Source organism: Peromyscus californicus, unplaced genomic scaffold (genome assembly GCF_007827085.1).
Source record: "Peromyscus californicus insignis strain IS unplaced genomic scaffold, ASM782708v3 Scaffold_14__1_contigs__length_90479793_seg_2, whole genome shotgun sequence".
NCBI classification, from domain to species: domain Eukaryota; kingdom Metazoa; phylum Chordata; class Mammalia; order Rodentia; family Cricetidae; genus Peromyscus; species Peromyscus californicus.
Genome location: NW_026294436.1, coordinates 42,633,697 through 42,652,785, shown reverse-complemented (window position 1 = coordinate 42,652,785; position 19,089 = coordinate 42,633,697). Strand labels below are relative to the sequence as shown.

General features: G+C 37.5%; 1 protein-coding gene across 4 annotated transcripts in view; it reads left to right on the top strand.

The window, feature by feature from the left end:
• The window catches only part of Rasal2 (RAS protein activator like 2), a 309,127-nt gene that overhangs the window by 153,103 nt on the left and 136,935 nt on the right, over window positions 1-19,089 (top strand). For all 4 annotated transcript variants that reach the window (XM_052737303.1, XM_052737302.1, XM_052737301.1 and 1 more), the window contains exon 3: window positions 162-285. In XM_052737303.1, the coding sequence (XP_052593263.1) occupies window positions 162-285 (124 nt within the window). The remainder of the gene's footprint in view (window positions 1-161; window positions 286-19,089) is intronic.

The following is a 19,089-nucleotide window of genomic DNA, read 5'->3' as shown; positions in this document are numbered from 1 at the left end:
ATCTTAGCATCTCTTATACTTCGTTTCTCCATTCCTCCTGCTTTCAAATCTCATTCCACACTACTGTTAATTAAATCTTCATTAATTAAAAACATTATTCAGTCAGATAGTACTTAGACAAGTTCAGTATTTTGTTTTCTCTCTTTCTCTTGGCTAAATAGATACCCGTGGAAGGACAGGAGCAACAGACAGATTCCACCAAAGGGCGGTGCCTGAGGAGAACTGTCAGTGTCCCTTCCGAGGGTCAGTTTCCTGAGTACCCACCAGAGGGCACCGCTAAACTAGGTAAGCTAATGAAAGGAAACATTTTATTGGATGATTTGTGGCTTTGTCACTGCTACAGTAAAACAAAGCATTGTATGTTTCTTGCTAAACCTGTGTGTTCAAGTTCAAGCCTGTTGATCCAGATTTAAAGTTCATCAGAGTTATAACCAAGCAGCCGCAGTTATTGTATGTAATGGAATTTATCTGTGCGCTACTCAGTAAGATTGCTCTTTGGTCTAGGCAAGTTGGATGGCATATTTCTGCACTATTGCTGATCTCTGGGTTTTCAGAGCATTGGTAGTATTGTTTAAGTTACTGTGTTAGAGAACTTGGTAATGAGTGGCTTAGACAACTTTTTCATAGCTGCTGGTGATTTTGTGGATTTCAGAGAAGGCTAAGTTAACTTTGTATGTTCTACATAAATTATATTCAGACCAGTGGTTCAAGTAGATGACAGAAGGAGAAATGTTAACTCCTTTCATTTCAAATCAGGGATGCTTAGTGATGACACCACTGTCCCCCAAATCAGAAACTCCCCAAACACATTTTAATTGTTTGTTTTGTTTGATTTTAATTAGACTAGATCATTTTAATTGTTATATCCCAAAAGAATTGTTCAATAGCAAAGCAGCTAGCCCTCCCACCACTTTATATCCTACATATCTTTAGTTGTTTTGTTTTGCAATATTTAAGTAATTAAACTGGCACGATAATTTAAAGGAATACACAATTTAAAATAATGAAGAAATCTGAAAAATGGGACCTGCTTTGGGATTTTTACATTGTACTATTATGTATTTAATAAACCATAAATATTTTACTCATGGATACATGGTAAGTAAATAAAATAAAATCATTTATTGTTTCTGTGATGGTGGTCAATGTCTGTAATTCTGTGATTTGGGTTTGTTTTCTAAAATAAGGTTTTTGCTGTGTTGTCTAAATGTAGGTATGAATTTAAATACTTTATTTCTCTCTTATTGTCTTATAAAATTTTCTGCCTTAAAAAAAATAGGCCAGCAAATATTTTCTCCCAAGTTTACTATTTGGAGAAGCCGTTGTCCAGTCATCTGGTTTACTTTGAACCACTTTAGCATGTGTTGAAGCCAGTGTAAGCCCACATAATATTGAAAACTTATTGGAGTGTAGATATTTTATAGCTTGTTTTATTTCATATGCACTGATATTTCATATATATAAACTGGCTAACAGCCACCATCTTTCATTTCCATTTTTTCATTGTTTCTGCTATATTGAATTGTTTAGGTTTTGAGGAAGTACAATCATAGTCTGAAGAATTACTACAGAGTTCTAGAAGAGACAATTAATGACTGTATAGTAAATAGTTAAATATCAGTTGTGTTTCAGGTACTGTTTCTAAAGACAAAATAAGACGGCGGCAGGTAGCAAAGGTGTCTGGTCTCGAGCCATTCTCTGGCTTTTATTCTGGACAGGTCTGACAGTTGTCCTGACTAATGAGACTTAGTGATCATTTTCAGAGTTGTTTTCCTAAAATTAGCACCGAAATTTACCCTCATTAATATGAGAGGGCAAAGCTTATCTCTGGAGATACTCATCTCTTTCATATCAGTTGAATTTTGAATTAGTTAGCCTGTTTTATTTTTATTTCCTGGTGAATTTTCTTTAGGCAAGATTATCTTTTGTTGAATGTTCCATTGAACACTTGCGTTTGTCACATTTGATGCCTGTCTCAAGAATAAAAGAGTGTAGTAGGCTTGTAGGGTTTTGTGTGTGTGTGTGTGTGTGTGTGTGTGTGTGTGTGTGTGTGTGTGTGTGTTGGTTTTGTTTGTTTTACTTAACAAGATAGAACAAATACATGTAGAAACAAAAATATAAGTATTTAAAGATTAATTATTTCTACTGGTATTTCTGTATGCCTGCAAGTAGAAATTGAAAAAAATTGATATGCATAGTACAACATCACAAGACAATCTAGGAAAAAGATATCTAATGCGGTGTGCAAAACTTCTACATAGAAAATTATAAAAAGGATTTAAATAAATGAAAGTCTGGGAGGTAGAGTTGTAATGAGTGTTTGAGAGCTTGCCTGGCATACATGAAAGACTGGATTCAATCCTTAGCACTAGGCAGGAGGTGTGTGTGTGTGTGTGTGTGTGTGTGTGTGTGTGTGTGTGTGTGTGTAGCATTTTTGCATAGAAAACAGTATTCAGTTTTCAGGATCAAAATTATAGAATGAGATTACTTTTCTAAGTTATCATATAGTCTTAATTTCACCTAGAAATGACATAGACCAAGAATAGCCAGGATATCTGGGAGTGGTGGTGCATACCTTTAATCCCAGCACTGTGGAAGCAAAAGCAGATGAATCTCGGTGAGTTCAAGTCCAGGCTGGTCTATATAGTGAGTTTCAGGCCAGCCAGGGCCTCATAAGAGCCACTGTCTCAAAACAAACAAAATGAAAACAAAAATAAGGCAGAGTAGAAGAAAACAAAACAAGAATACTTAAGCTCTCAGTATCAAGATCTGTTTGAACAGAATTCAGAATCCTGAAATGGTTGTACTTTTATGTAGGACATATATTGTTACAAAGAAGGCCTGGTAGAGCAGTGAGGGGGCAGTCTTTTCAGCCATTGGTGTCAGATCAATCAGATAATACTTACAAGTAGAGTGGATGTGGGCTTCACTTCTTTGCTAAGTCGTGCACAGAACCAGTTCCAGATGTGTTGTAGGTCTAAAACAGAGAAGTAACACTGTAGGCTTGCAGAATGTCTTTAACAGAAGACAAACAGTATTAACCATTAGGTAAATGACTGATTTAATTAATAAAGATTAGAAACTGTGTATCAAAATACCATTAAAAAAGTAAAAAGGCAAATTATGGAGCAGGACAGTGTGTTTATAAGGCCTATGACAGGAAAGCGTTGACCTGGTATGTGTACAGGTTCCTAGTGGAAAATGAACGAGAGGCTTGGCATGGTATTTTACTGAAGAATTCACTGAACCATACACCCAGTGGTGCCTGCTGTCTCATCCATTTAGATGAAGCTCCAAGTAGCAAAACTAATCTGTGGTGTTAGAAGTTAGGGTAGTGGTTAGTTTAAGGGAAGAGGCAGGAATTAACAAGAGGGAAGAATATGACAAGCTTCTGGAGTGCTTTCAATGTCCTTTTGTTGACTGAGGCAGTGGTCATACCGCTCATGTCCACTTTGGGATAATTTATTAAGCTGAGCATCTGAGCACTTTCCTGCTTGAGTGTTACACTTACCAAATTGGGGGATGATGGAAAGATCATGTTGTCACATAAATGGACTAAATAAATTGAGCAGGGAGGATAGTTAAGAACTACTATCAACTTTATTATAATAGGCTACTGAAGGGAAGCATTAAGATAAGGACTAAAAATCAAACAATCTTGGAATTTAGTGACATTTAGGTTCTTAGTGAATTTAGTCTAGCAGTTTCAGTGAGCAGAAACCATACTGAAATGGCTTGAAAAGATAGTATATTCAGAGAGGAAATTGAACAGCAAGTGGGGACAACTCACTTTATATATTACCTGTCAAAGGGATGGCAGGTTGATAGAGACACTCCATAAATATTGAGTGACTGAATGAGTAACGAGAACTAATGAAGAATAAAGATGAGGAAAGATAAAGGATAGGGTATGCCTGTTAATCAGTCACAGTGACAGTATTAGTGTAGTGATGTTAATGATTACTATGCCCTTTTGTCTTTCTTAAAGCAGTTTATGAACTGGTCCCCTGACTTCTGGCCCTCAATTTATTTTTCTTTTCTTTATTTTTTTAATTGAAAGATTTTTTTTTCATTGTACATACCATCCCCAGTTCCCCATTCTCTTCCCCCTGACCTACCCCCATCCTACCCCCTCATCCATTCCTCAGAGGGGGTAAGGTCTCCCTTGGGTAATCAACAAAGTCCGGTATACCAAGTTGAGGCAGGACCTAGCTCCTTCCTCCTGCATCAAGGTGGTCCTCAATTTGATAGATACAATACTGTTAGAGGCACCATGAGTACTCATAGTAGGATTAACATTATTTTTAAAAAGATGCTATTTCAAGTTGTTTCCTTTGTGTGTTTTGTTACAATTTAATAGTAACCCAAAATTCCATTGATCTCCAGAGTTGGGAGAGAAAGTCTATTAGGTGAATATAGATTTCAAAAATCTTGTTTTCTCCAATATCCCTGAAAGGTAAATTTTAACTGTTTTTCCAATAAGGGCATTCTACTGAGAGTCACCCCATCAACTACTAAATGAAATTAACAGTATAAGTAAGATGAAGGAGGAAATGTTTGCACTTCAAAATTCTGTTGCTTGTTTGGAATACTGTTTTTGTTTGTTATTTTTAGATGATGATTTCAGTAACACTACTAGATAGTTAAGTACTAGAAGTCATTGTAGGTTCTAGGGGTTAGCACTGAAAATACTTTTAAAAATTCTCACTTTGTGAGCTTGCGTTCTACTAAGGAGTCATAGACAGTAAGCCCCAAAGTAGTTTTATATAGTCAGATATTGACAAGAACAAAACAGAAAACAAAGCTGAAAGAGGGAGTGGGGAAGCCGAGGTATCTGGAATAATCATTTTAGCCTAGCTTACTGAGAAAGACCTCCATGGTGTTTGTAACAATCTAATAGTATGGCTGTCACACTTATAGAAACTTAGGAGTGGGGGATCCAATTAGGAGAGCCCATGAGACTAGAGGGGAATGAACAACAAGGAGAGGAATAGGCATGGCACCATGCTCTTGGACAGCCAGATCACGAGGTTCATAGGCCCTCATGAAGGCTTTGAGTCTTTCTATAAGGCATTAAGAGCAAAAGTACAAGAATGGGAATTCAAGACAAGTTAGGATACTGTTACAATCACCTAGACAAGAAATGATAGCAACTTGAGTAAGGTGTTATTTTTACCTGCCCTTATTCTCATGATCTTACACTCAGAAGATTTCATCATGGATTTTGTTTCATCAGATTCTGTTCTTTTAGAAATGCCATGTTTTACAAAGTACTCATTTCAAGATTTAGAGAATTTAGAAAAACTACTCTTCCCCATAACGATTTCCAAGTTTTTGTTTATTAGTCAAAAGATTATCTATATTTGGGGCCAGAGAGATGGCTGAGTGGTTAAGAGCACTTGTTACTCTTCCAAAGGACCCATGTTTGATTCCCAGCACCTACAAGACAGACCACAACTATCTATAACTCCATTTAGGAAAGATCTGATGCCCTCTTCTAGCCTTCGTGTACACCAGACATTCACATGGTATACAGGCATATATTCAGGCAAAACATACATACTCTTAAAATAATAAAAGGGTATTTTTTTAATTTAAAAGATTATGTTCAAACTGTTCAGAGTTTTCAGAAAGGAAATGACTTCTTCAGATGACAGTATTCCTTGTCTACAAACAGTAAATAGGAGGTGATTAGTTACATGAACATAAGAGCTGGATTTTAGTAAATAGTCATTTTTAGTGTAACTGTAACCTGTGAACTCAACATTTTAAAAGAAAGGTAGAAGCTTAACAATGGAAATTTTTATAAACTGTCCTTTTCTTGATACTGCCATATAGCACTTCCTAATATTTATCATACATTGATCAAGTTATGCACACGCAATATGAAATTTGTGTCAGTTGTGGTAGAACACTGACATTCTCCAAACCACCATCATAGCAGCTACTTTTACCAACTGTCCTATCAGGTGTGCCAGTTGACAAGAAGAGGCCTTTCTCATCTGCTCTCTTACCTCCATCGTGGCACTGTATTGTTCGTTTCTGTGAAGGTGACTGTGGGCACCTTTCATTAAATTGTTACAGTTTGCAGTTATTTCATAGTTTTCCAGCAGATGGCAGTAATATGTCTCAAATAAAGGACTGTTTCCTAGTCCTTTGTATAGACGGACTGACATCAGGGTTGTTGTTCTGTTTGCACATTTAAAATACAAGGATTGGTGTCTAAGAACAAGACAGTAGAGTCCTCTAAAATGTGACCCAGGATAGGGCTTCTCTTAATCATCCCCAAAGCATTGTTAATGTATTAAAATTTTAGTGTATGCTAATTGGTAGTATTAGTACCTATTAGCACAATATTAATAAAACACAGTTGTGATTGGAAGGTCAGATAGGAAGGAAGAATGAGTGGATAAACAATTAGAAGTAGCTTTTAGATTCATCCTGGATTTCTAGGGATAGAAATAGCTCATTAAACTTAAACTTCTAATTGTACTCCTTCCACAAACCCCAATAAAGCTATAGTAAAGGATTTACTTTAAAGACCTGGTCCTTCAAGCATATGAAAAACAAAGACAAAAGTACACACACACACACACGCACACACGCACGCACACACACTCACTCTGTGTCCCCCCCCCCCCCCCCCCCCCCCCCCCCCCCCCCCCCCCCCCCCCCCCCCGGCTCTCTCTCACTCACTCAGAGCTAATAGTAGTTAGATTATGGTAAAAGGCACTTAGAAAGAGCCATTAATTTCTGGGTCATGTTCTCTTTCCCATTTCACTGCACTCCCTACTTATACCTCTAGTTATATTTTCAGGGATGAAAAACAAATCCCAAAACCTCCAAGTATCTAGATTTGAGATACCAGGGGGAATTAAAAGCAAGGTACTTTACCAAATACAGGGTAAATAAACAAACGTTTCCAAATTGCAGGATGAGACTTCTCCCTCCTACTTTCCTTGCTGTCATTACCCCTCAAGCAAATATTCAGAATACTCTCCTGGTATTTTACTAGCATAAGAGGAGAAACTTAATGATACAAACTTTCCCTAAAACTAGCAAACATAAAATAAAGTGAAAACAGATACTAAAGCTAGCAAACAAACAGAAAAACAAAGGTAAAAACAAAAAAGGTAGGCATGGTGACTAGAAAGTCTACTGGGAATTTAAAAATAATTTTTCTCTGTTCTCAGAAAGATACCCTATTATATGCATGTAACAAGAACTGGATGCTACATAAAACACTGAGTTCTTGTATTTTTTAATTGATGCATAAAGTGTAAACAGAGCTTTATAAATGGGGATTGGATTTGTTTTGTTTTTTTATTTGTTTTTCAAGGCAGGGTTTCTCTGTATAACATTCCCTACTGTCCTATAACTTGCTTTGTAGACCAGGCTGGCCTTGAACTCACTGAGATCTGCCTGCCTCTGCCTACCAAATACATGGATTAAAGGCATGTGCCACCAATGCCCAGTGGGGATTGGATTTTAATACATATGTCCATCTATTTTTTAGTGATGAAAACTTTTAAAATCCTTTCTATTTTTCAGAAAACTAGAGTGAACTATAGTTATTATCTATAGTCATCACATTGGGTAAAAGTGAACCTGAACATCTTACTCATCTCTACCTGTGACTTAGTACCCATTGGCCAACTCTTTTGACTACTCAACCTTCTCTCTAGCCTACATAAACACCAATTTCCTCTCAACTTCATTAAGATCAACTCTTTTAGATTCTACATGTAAGTGAGATTATGTATATTAGAAAATTAGACAGAAATAAAGACTGAATAGTGTTCAGCCATAAAAATATGAAACCCTGTCAATTGAATCAACATGGATGTACCTATAGGACATTAAGTAAATACTTTACATACAAAGGGATAAATACCCTCTGCACAGTCTCACACATAATTAGACTCTTAAAAAACTAATTGCATAAAAATTATGAGTAGAATATTGGTTACCTTGGGGTTGGGATGGGGTTGAAGCTTGGAAAGGGATATAAGGACAGTTGGTTAGAGGAGAAGAGTAAGTTACTAGGTTTTGTAACACAGGAGGGTAAACAAAGTTATATAAAACACATTGTTTATCTCCAAATAGTCAAAAGAGGATTTTGAATATTTTCACCATAAAGAAATGATAAAACGGTTTGGGGATTTAGCTCAGTGATAGAGCGCTTGCCTAGCAAGTGCAAGGCCCTGGGTTCGGTCCTCAGCTCCAGAAAAAAAAAAAAAAAAGATAAAACATTAGTGTGATGGGTATTCTGAGTATCCTGGGGTAATCATTAGTTGGTGTGTATGTTAGGATCCTGCCCTCATTCCGGCACATGTTCAGCTTGGGTTCTTGCGTCTTACATCAGCAGCAGGCACAGGCGACTACTTACCCACCTTAAAAAACTGCATGCGATCCCCCACTATCTCTCTGTTTTCCTCTCTGCCCTCTGCTCTGTCTGCTCCCTCCCCCATCTTTCTCTCACCAGGCCTGTTCTCCTTCCCCCCACCCACTTTCCCTCCTAATAAGGCTCTAAAAACTAACACTGGGTTCTGCCATGGCCTGTGACTTTTCCACCAGTAATCAGCGCCACCAACCAGCACCGTTTTTTACTATCAGTGTATGTGAACTAAACATAATTGTGTACCTCATAAGTATATACAAATGTGTCAACCAAGAGTAAAATATTTAAACTAGGGATTGTAGCTCAGTTGATAGATTGCTTGTCTAGCATGCAGAAAGGACCGAGTTCAGTCTCTAGCATCACATAAAACTGGGTTTGGAACACATGCCTGTCATCCCAACACTCAGGAGGTAGGAAAAGGAGGATCAGCAGTTCATGGTCAGCAATGACTACATTACATCATGTCTTTAAAAAAAAAAAAAAAGCAAATAAAAAAATAAAAGTTTTGCTATGCATGATAATTCCTGTAATTCTAGCACTGAAGAAGCTCAGATAGAATGATCACTATGTGTTCATTGCCAACTAGGCTACACATCAATATCCTGTCATTAAAAAAATACATTTTTTTAGAGATAGGAGTAGTAGTGCTAGTAAAAGATAATGACAAAGATAAGATGTGAACCCAGGAACTTTACCTTTGGGATCTATTCTCTTAACCACTTAGTTATGTTACACATAGGACTTACTATGTGGCTGAAGTCTGGGTAATACACATAGTTGTAATATTGTTTATTCTTGCCATAATTACTATGTAACCATACAGCAAGGTGAATAAGGTATAAATGTAGTAAGTGGAGTGGTATTGGAGAAGCAGAGGGTGAAATTCTCCCTTTATAGAAGAAGGCTAAAAATGTCAAAAAGGGCAAATTTTAAATATTGATATAGCCATATATTTAATATATGAGGCTAACTATCAAAACATAAAAGCTACTTTGGTTAGAGGGCTGGTGAGATTGCTCATCAGGTAAAGGTGCCTGCCAACATGCCTGACTACATTGATTCCTGAGACCCACTTGGGATAACGAAGAACTCCCACATGTCATCCTTTGAACACATACACACAAATATAATTCAAAAACATTTTTAAGTTGTTAAAAAAGGTAGATCTGTAGATTATTGTTTTAGCAAGCTATGTAGAACCAGTGAGCTCTAAACTATATGCATATATTTACAATGTAAGTTTCTATACTGCTCACAACAAAGAAGAATAAAACACCACTTTAATCCATATATACAAGTAAATGCAAATTAGAACAAGAATGAGCTGCTAATTTACCCATGATAAACAGAGAAGTACATTTGCTGGGAGGATAGTAGGAGACAAGCATGACAGCCCATTAACACCAAATTACTTTTTCAGAAGGTACACATGTGGCACATATAAACTCATGCAAGCTCACACATACTCATGAAAATAATAAATAAATCTTTTTTAAGATTTATTTATTTATTATATACACAGTGTTCTGCCTGCATGTTTGGTGAATGCCAGAAGAGGGGACCAGATCTCATTATAGATGATTGTAAGCCACCATGTGGTTGCTGAGAGTTGAACTCAGGACCTCTGGAAGAGCAGCCAGTGCTCTTAACCTCTGAGCCATCTCTCTAGCCCCATAAATAAATCTTTAAAGTGGAAATTTACATTTAAAACAGTTGTTTTGGTAGTCTAATATCACTCACTAGGCTCATGGCTATTAATATTTGGGAAACTGATAAGACTAAACAGTTTTTCTAACTTTCTTATAAATTTTGATTACCCTACACTAGAAGAAACATAATAAACACTAAGGTAACAAAAAAGTATTCTCAGGTCTTCTCATGTCAGGAAACCTTACAGTAAGTCTATAGACTTGTAGCTTTTGATGTTGAAATTTCTTGGTAGAAATGTGAACAATCAAAGTGATAGGTTAAATCTCAGACACAGCGTTTATGAGTCACAGAAAACTTGCCTTGCAGCATTAGTCCAGCTAAGTTTTATCTAACAAATAGGCAAGAAGAAGAAAATATCCTTTACAGCATTCCTGAAGGATGAACACAGGATATTTTTCTAATCTATTAGATTATAGTAACCTAATCTAAGGATGTCAAGAAGTTTTTAGCCTTATTCAGGAAGATCTAGTTTCTTTTCTTGCTGTAGATAAATAAAACAAAGCTGTATAAATGAATGACTCGAGAAAAGAAACAGCTAGGTTTTGTTTTTTGTTCTTTTTGGATTTTGGTTTTTTCAAGACAGGGTTTCTCTGTGTAGCCCTGGCTGTCCTGGAACTCATTCTGTAGACCAGATTGGCCTTGAACTCAAGATCTGCCTGACTCTGCTGGGATTAAAGGTGTGTGCCACCATGACCCTGCAAAACAGCTAGTTTTAAAAACTTTTTTTTAGGAGTGTGAATCCCACTGCCTGTTATCAATAAGCCTGTCAAAATAATTCCCTAAGACTTTAGCTCCCATTTCCCTCTTTTAAAAATGCAGCATAAGAGCCAGGCGTAGTAGTGTGTGCCCTTTAATCTCAGCACTTGGGAAGCAGAGATGTGCAGGTCTCTGTGAGTTCAAGGCCAGCCTGGTCTATATTGTAAGTTCCAGGACAACCAGAGCTATAGATTGAGACCTTGTCCTGAAAAATAAATAGATAGATAGATAGATAGATAGATAGATAGATAGATAGATAGGTAGGTAGGTAGGTAGGTAGGTAGGTAGGTAGGTAGGTAGGTAGGTAGATAGATAGATAGATAGATAGATAGATAGATAGATAGATAGATAGATAGATAGATAGATAGATAATGAATGAATAAATAAATCAATTTATATGCTCGGCCTGCTTTATTTGCTTTGTCTTTTCTATCTAGTTCATTTCACCTATTTTCTTGTTTTCAAGCAATCATCTCTGTATGGATAGTTTCTAAATGTCTATTTCTGACTTCTGCTTTTCCTTTTAATTCAGACCTGTGTTCCCAGTTGGTCATGTGAACATCTGTACCAGCATGGTCAAAACTAAAACTGTTATCTCTGTGTAGCTTCCCTCTTCATTCCTTCCTGTCTCCATAATCAGTTCTCATGTGATAGCGGTTTCTGTTAATATGACCACTGTATTTGTTTCTACCTCGATTTCTTCCATTTTATACTTCTGTGTAGCTCATTTGGCATTTCCTTAGAGGACTAATTGAATCTTATTTCTTTCTTCAAACACCTTTATTATATTTCCATTTTCTGTACTATAAAGTTAAGGTTTCTTTGGCACTGAAGGTCTTTGAGTTTAGACTTAGCTTTGTAATGTCATCTTTCCTTCCTTGTGCAGCTACCTCAGGCTCTGGCCTGACTGGATTGCTTCAGGTTTCCCAGACAACCTCAGACACAATGGTGTTTGCTCACATTGGTCATCAACCTGCAATATCTTGCTCTGCTCTTCCACCTTTACCTTCCTTTGTGTAAATGTACTCTCTCCTAAGGCCTGAATTAGCTATCATCTCTTGGCAGTCTTTCCCTTCCTTCTGCCAATCAGCATTCTCCAGAATGCGGATTTACCTATGCTAAACTGTGCTAATATTTGGATGTTTGCCCTTATGTTTCCAGTAAGTTGTTGGTATGTATCTTAGTTACTAGATGAGAACCTTGTAGATGACAGGCCTGTGATTTACGCACTCAGGTATCACCACAACAGCCACCAGGTTGTTCTGAGGAAGCTAGCTCATGTTAAGTGGGTGACTGTTGCATGAAAGAAATGAAAGAAAGCATCCTAGAGCCGAGCGGTGGTGGCACATGCCTTTAATCCCACACTCAGGAGGCAGAGTACCTGTGGATCTCTGTGAGTTTGAGGCCAGCCTGATCTACAGAGCAAGATCCAGGACAGGCACCAAAAACTACACAGAGAAACCCTGTCTCAAAAAAAAAAAAAAAAAAAAAAAAAAGAAAGAAAGAAAGTATTCTATTACTGTATCTCATGAGATTGTCCTTTTCATTTTTATTTGCATAGATGGACAAATTTTTCTCCTCTAAAATACAGTAATAACTCAACAGTCTGTTGTCTGATGAAGGTAGAAAGACAGGGGTGGAGTTGTTTATAAGGCAGTTTGAGGTTTATTGTAGAGACTTGACCTAGATCCATCAGGACTCAGGATCTTTTCTGAAAGAAAAAAGGAACTACATGATTTGGATAATTTGAGCAAAACTACCTAAGTACCAGTGCAGGTTGGCACTTACTTCCCCTTGAGTGCCTCCCCAGCCCACCCCCATAGTCCAAAATTGCCTAAATTGTTCACCAAAGTGTGTGTGTATGCATGCAGCCATAGAGGCCAGTAGAGACCAGAAGGGTGTATCAGTTCCCTACTAGTAACGTTACTAGTGGCTATGAGCCACTCTACTGTAAGTACTGGGAACCAAACCTGGGATTCTCTGGAAAGGCAGCAAATGTTCTAACCAGTGTGCTGTCTCTCCAGTCTCAGAACTCTTGGCACTTTTAACTATTACTTCTAAGGTGCTATTAGTATGTGGAAGAGTATGGTGAGGAGAATTGACCTTAGGAACAAATTACTAGGTTCAAATACCAGCTGTGCCATTTAGGATCTTGGACAATACTGCCTTGGTTTCACTGAATATTAACAAATTAAGAGGAATACTAAGAATACATGTCTTGTGGGAATGAGGAGAAGGAGAGAGGAAGAATGAGAGAAAAAGAGTTATAAAAAGGTAAAAAAGGAAAATGAGAGCAACTTTTACCATTCATGGCACTTTTAACATAATGGTCTTTTCCACAAAAAAAGGAGTATTTACTGTAAATACCTTTCTAGATTGCTTCAGTCTCTAGTACTCACAAACTATTATCATCAGAGTCTCCTTTGCCTCCATTTATAGAACTGTTGCTTATACTAGGCAGTACTTTTGATGTGTTAATTATAGAGTACAGGACATTATAGCAAAAAATGTGAAAAACTCAAATTTTGTCAAAAGGAGCTCTTCTTTACCCAAAACTAGTACTACTTGGTCTTTTGTTCCATCCGCAGAATACTAAAAATAAGACACCACATACTCTATATTATGATCATATATGCTTTGATAGGAAAATGATGGCATCATAAACCACTCAAGTAAGAGAACAAATGTAATGCTCTTGTGAATAAGATTCAGTCAGGAGCTTCCATAATCTTCGATACATATTCCAAGTGCAAAATTTAGGCTCACGAACACATCACTTAGCTTCCTTTCTATTAACTTATACCACATTTAGTATTCTAAGCTTATCTAATCAAATGATTTTTGAGAAAAGGCTTGAACAAGGTGTACACACACACATACACACATACACACACACAAACACACACGCATGCATGCACATGCACATACATTTTTTAAAGTATCAGAGTTCTCTGTTGTTCTTCATTCCTGTGACATTTTCAGTGTTTGCATATCTTACAAACGTAAGTTCACAAGTTATTTTCTGTTTTGTGTTCTATGGTAGGGAAAATGTATAGTTCTCTATTAAGAATATAGAAAAAGACTGTATATAGGTTTTGGTTGCTATTGGTTGTCACAGGAAAAACTGTGATGAAGAGTTTCTGTTTACTAGAGATAAAACTCAAAAGTCATTAAGAAAATATCCACACAAAGGGCATGTTTACAATTAGGAGTACTCAAGTACAGACTGAGTTTAGTTAAATATTGAATATGATCTATTTTCAATAGTTTTGAATTAATATTTTTTTAAATTTCATTTTATTTGTGTGAATATGATGTAAAACTAAAAGCCTATATATATAATAAAATCCTTAGGAAATTTTGAATGTTTTGTGATAATTATGCATCAAGAGCATAAAGCATAGTCCATTAATAATAAAACTATTAATTCAGGTCTAGAACTTCTCTGAGGGGAATAATATATTATCAATATAATTTTAGCCCACCTCTCTTGCCAGTGAGAGGGAAACCATTTTATTTCTTCCTTAATATGGAGAGGAAAGAGGTGTCTTTAGTCCCTATTTGTGTTCTCTGGGCAGCCTTCTAAGAGCTGTGAGAGTGTCTCTATGACTGTCCTCAGATTCCAGTGAACGCTTCCCTAGGAGCCTATAAATCTCTTTTCCTCTGTGTTCTCCCCCCCCCCCCCCCCCCCCCCAGACAGGGTTTCTCTGTGTAGTTTTGGTGCCTGTCCTGGATCTTGCTCTGCAGACCAGGCTGACCTTGAACCCATAGAGATCCACCTGACTCTGCCTCCCGAGTGCTGGGATTAAAGGCCTGTGCCACCACCGCCTGGCTTTTCTGTGTTCTTGTCTTTGTCTAGTACTATTTAAGTATTAGAATTTTCTGAGATGAAGCTACTTTTCCTTTATTTTTGTTTACTTTTTCTCAGCATGACATTTTAATACCAGTAGAGGAGTTAGAAAGATAGCTCAGCAGTTAAGAGCACTGGCTGCTCTCCCAGAAGACCTGGGTTCAAGTCCCAGTATTGGTGAAATTATTAAGGCCACTCCACATAGTTAAAAGGAGATTTATTTAATGGCGTAACTTACAAATTAAGGGATAGGTAGGTCGCGGGGTCTGGGGAAGGTGTATCGCAGTCCCTCGGTGTTCTCTGGAGCTCTGCTTGGCCCACCTCCACCGTCCAGGGTCCCAGAACAGAGAGAGGGCGCTGGCCTATCCAGATCTCGGGTCTCCAGGCTCCTCCCTTGGACCTGCCTTGTAGGCGTGACAGTTACCGAAGTCTCAATGGGGGTTGGAACTTCCAGATCAAAGCTGGAATGGCTACCCACTACATCCCAGCAGCTATAATTGTAGCTCACAATTATCTATAACTACAGTTTCAAGGAATCTGATGCCCCTTCCTGGCCTCCCTGGGCACCAGCCAGGGAAGTGGTACACAGACATACTTGCATCAAAATACCTATACATATAAAATAAGATGACCACTAGAGTAAGTATATTAGTTTTAAAACACAAGCCATATGCTGAGTTTGCTTTAACCAGGGGGCATGTTTATGGTTTGGTAGTAACTACTGTTGAAGAATATGTACACATAGTCATTATTCTCAAATACATTAAAACCCAAATACTTTATATTTTCTTGGAATTATTTCTATTCTCAACCAAAAACAAATCTTCATTAGTAGTGGTTATTTTTTTGTCTTATTCACCTATGATAAATCTAAACACACTATTTTATTGCCAGAAGAAAAATATATTATCATTTCCTGTGGACAGAAAATCTTGGCTTATTTTGGATAGCAGCAGTGGATCACGCTTTGGTGTGGTATTGGTGTTACTGAGCTCCACTTTGTTTCTTTATGGCTTCACTGTTTTGAAATTGATTATGAATCGATTATGTGACTCATCTCATAATCCTATGCCCTTTTTTATACCACTGTTATTGCCTCTGTGGAGATAATGTCTAACTTATATATTTTGTGTATCTTTTGATAACAATTTTATGATAGGTATAAAATTTAGAGGGAGGTTTTAGCCTCTTGAATATTATTTTTCATATTTGCAAATATTTATAGTACTAGACATTATTATCACAATTTTGTTTCCCACTTCAACAATGTTTTGCCAGAAAGACAGGGGCTGGGGGAAGGAAAAAAACCTGACTGAATGTTGTGTTACATACATATAATCCTAGTACTTAAGGGGTAAAAGTAGGAAGATTAGGGGTTCAAAGCCAGCCTCAGCTACATAACAAGTTCAAGACAGCCTGAGCTACATGGCATCCTGTCTTGAAAGGAAAAGAAAGAAAAAAGAGAGTAAAAATTTAACATATATTATTTTGATAACAATTAAAATAATTTTAAAATAATGTTATTTTAATAAATTTCAAATATTAAACTTTCCTTACATGATGTTATTTTCCCTAATTATGTTGCCTAATTTTTGTCAATATGACATTTTTTTTTTTTTTTTTTTTTTTTTCGAGACAGGGTTTCTCTGTGTAGCTTTGCGCCTTTCCTGGAACTCACTTTGGAGACCAGGCTGGCCTCGAACTCACAGAGATCCGCCTGGCTCTGCCTCCCGAGTGCTAGGATTAAAGGCGTGCGCCACCACCGCCCGGCTCAATATGACATTTTTAAGACTAATAGATTAAATATATTGTTTTAAAATAAATTTAAAAAGAAAAAGCACAAGACATGATAAGTTGACTTATTTGGAGGGACATATTTATTTTGTTGATAGTAATTGCTGAAGAGGGGTTGAAGAAAAAAATGCATATATCATATAATATAGGAACTTTCAAAACTAGTCCTTCTATAAAGGGACAGTATGTAGTATTGGAAGTGAAAATATAATATGGGTAGTATCATAAGCAGAAATAGAATTTCTCTCTTATAATTTAATAATTAAAGAAAAGGTCTTATTACTTTTGTTATACTGATAATTCAGGAGTAAAGGGTTAAAAGTACCTATCACAAATTAATTTCCCATATAAGAATTTTAATTTCCTTTAGGGTTAGATCTTTTTTTAGTGGATGGTTTATTTCGGTAGTAAGCAAGGGCACTTGAGTAATTATATCAGAAACCAACAGTTTCCTACTGTCAAATATATAAAGATTCTTTTTACACTTTCACCAAACTGATCAATAAGCAGATTGAGTCTGTTTTTGCTTTGATGTATCTGCTGAGTTACCCAAGCTGCTTCTTCAAAGCTTCTGGCCTCTAGATGGAGGAGAGCAAAGGAACCCAAGAAAGACCTTCACAGAGTCAGAATATCAGTCATGATACTAGCAAAGAGCCCGTCTACACAGGAGCCAAATCTTTGGAGGCCCCAAGAAGCAGGGCTACCATTCTCTGCTTAGCACAGATGTCACAGAATCAGCAAAGTGAGAAGGAGTTAACCAGAAGATCCGGCTGTGTAACCTGCTACAACATTGCAAATGCTTGCTCTGCTTCTGTACAGACCCTTCTGTCTTAGGAGACAGAAACTTAATATAATACTTCAATGCTATGTTCAATGCAGTCAGACTTCATCTTAATATATAGTATTGTCTCATCCATAGAGGAGCAGCACCCTCATAGAACACAATTTTAGCTTTCTTCTCTACACATTTTGAGAGCTGCATGCTTCAAAAGCCAAACTTGCAGAGCTTACATGGAGTAGCCAATCAAAGTTGACCAGACCATCAAACACCATCCTCTTTCAGTGTAATTAAGAATTCTTTCAGTATGCCCTTAGATGTTTGGGGTCTACCTGCATATAGCATTTTACTAAATCTAGGGCAACAACAGCAGTGTGTGTCAGTCTACAACTTAAGACTTCACCAAAGCCCACACAGTGCATGATGCTTCATGGGGCCATATTCACAGCTATACTCTTCAGCTGCAGGGCACAACTGTAGGAACCCATGAGGCCATCGTACATAAGCCACAGGTGTACCAGGTGTGCCATAGATAAGAACATCCTCTGCCTAAGATGGCAAGTACCCACCTGCTCCATCAGTAAGCTACAACTCACAAAAATGGGGTTGGATTTTCTACTAAAAAATAACCAGGAAAGGAAGGTACTTTATACACTACCAGAGGAGAAAGGTAAACAACCCAGCTACAAAACCTATGATCTATAGTGGTCACCTGCCTGCAAGATACACTGGTATAATAGTGGCACCAAAGTTGTGGGAGTAACCAAACACTATCTTGATTGGAATTAAGGCCCTCTTCTTGAGATGGAACCCATGTCTGATACTGCCTGGGAGGCCAAGAACCTGAGATTAGATAGGCCCTGGACCTAGGGGACAGCCATATACTACTGTTCTGCTAAAGGAACATAGCAATAAAATGACTCTTTACAGCGATCTGCTGTACTCACAAGTCAGTGTCTTACTCAGCAATCATCAAAGATGCCTCCTCCTGCAGTAGATGGGAACAAATACAGAGACCCTCAACTGGACAGTATTCAGAGAGTGAGAGACCTTGGAACATTCAACCCTAAATGGTATTTCTCCCTCAAATCCCTCTCCTCAGGGCTCATGGAACTCTGCAGAAGAGGAGGCAAAAAGATTGTAAGAGTCAGTGGGGATGGAAAACACCAAGGAAACAAGCTTTTCTAGATGCAACAGCTGACGCACATATGAACTCACGGAAACTGTGGCAGCAAGCACAGGGCCTGCACAGGTCTGAGCCACATGGGATCCCAGTGCTGAGGGGGGACACAGGCTTCCATCTATGACCTAGAAGCTACCTCCAGTTGATAAATAACCACTCCCAAAGGAAAAAAAATACTTTTCTCCAACAAAGTGTCACTGGGTACTTAAGTAACCAAACTTAGGGACCCATGCCCGGAAGTAAATGGCCAACACAAAACAAACTCAGAGGTATATTTGGAGGTGTTTGTTTGTTTCACAATGCTTTGTGTCTGGGATACATATATGTGTGTATAAAATTTTAGAAAAACCTTACATTTACAGATTTTTTTTTTGCTTATACATCTGTCTGTGTTGTGATTTTTTTCCTTTTGCTTTTTTTTTTTTTTTTTTTTGCTGTTGGTTTATTTTGTCCTATTCTGGTTTATTTTTATTTTATTTATTATTGTTTTTGTTAATTGTAGATGACTGTATTCTAAAAAGAGAAAGAAAAAAAAGGGTGTGGATTTGGGTAGGTAGGGAAGTGGGAAGGATCTGGGGGTGGGGAGTGGGGAGGAGACCATAATCAGAATATAGTGT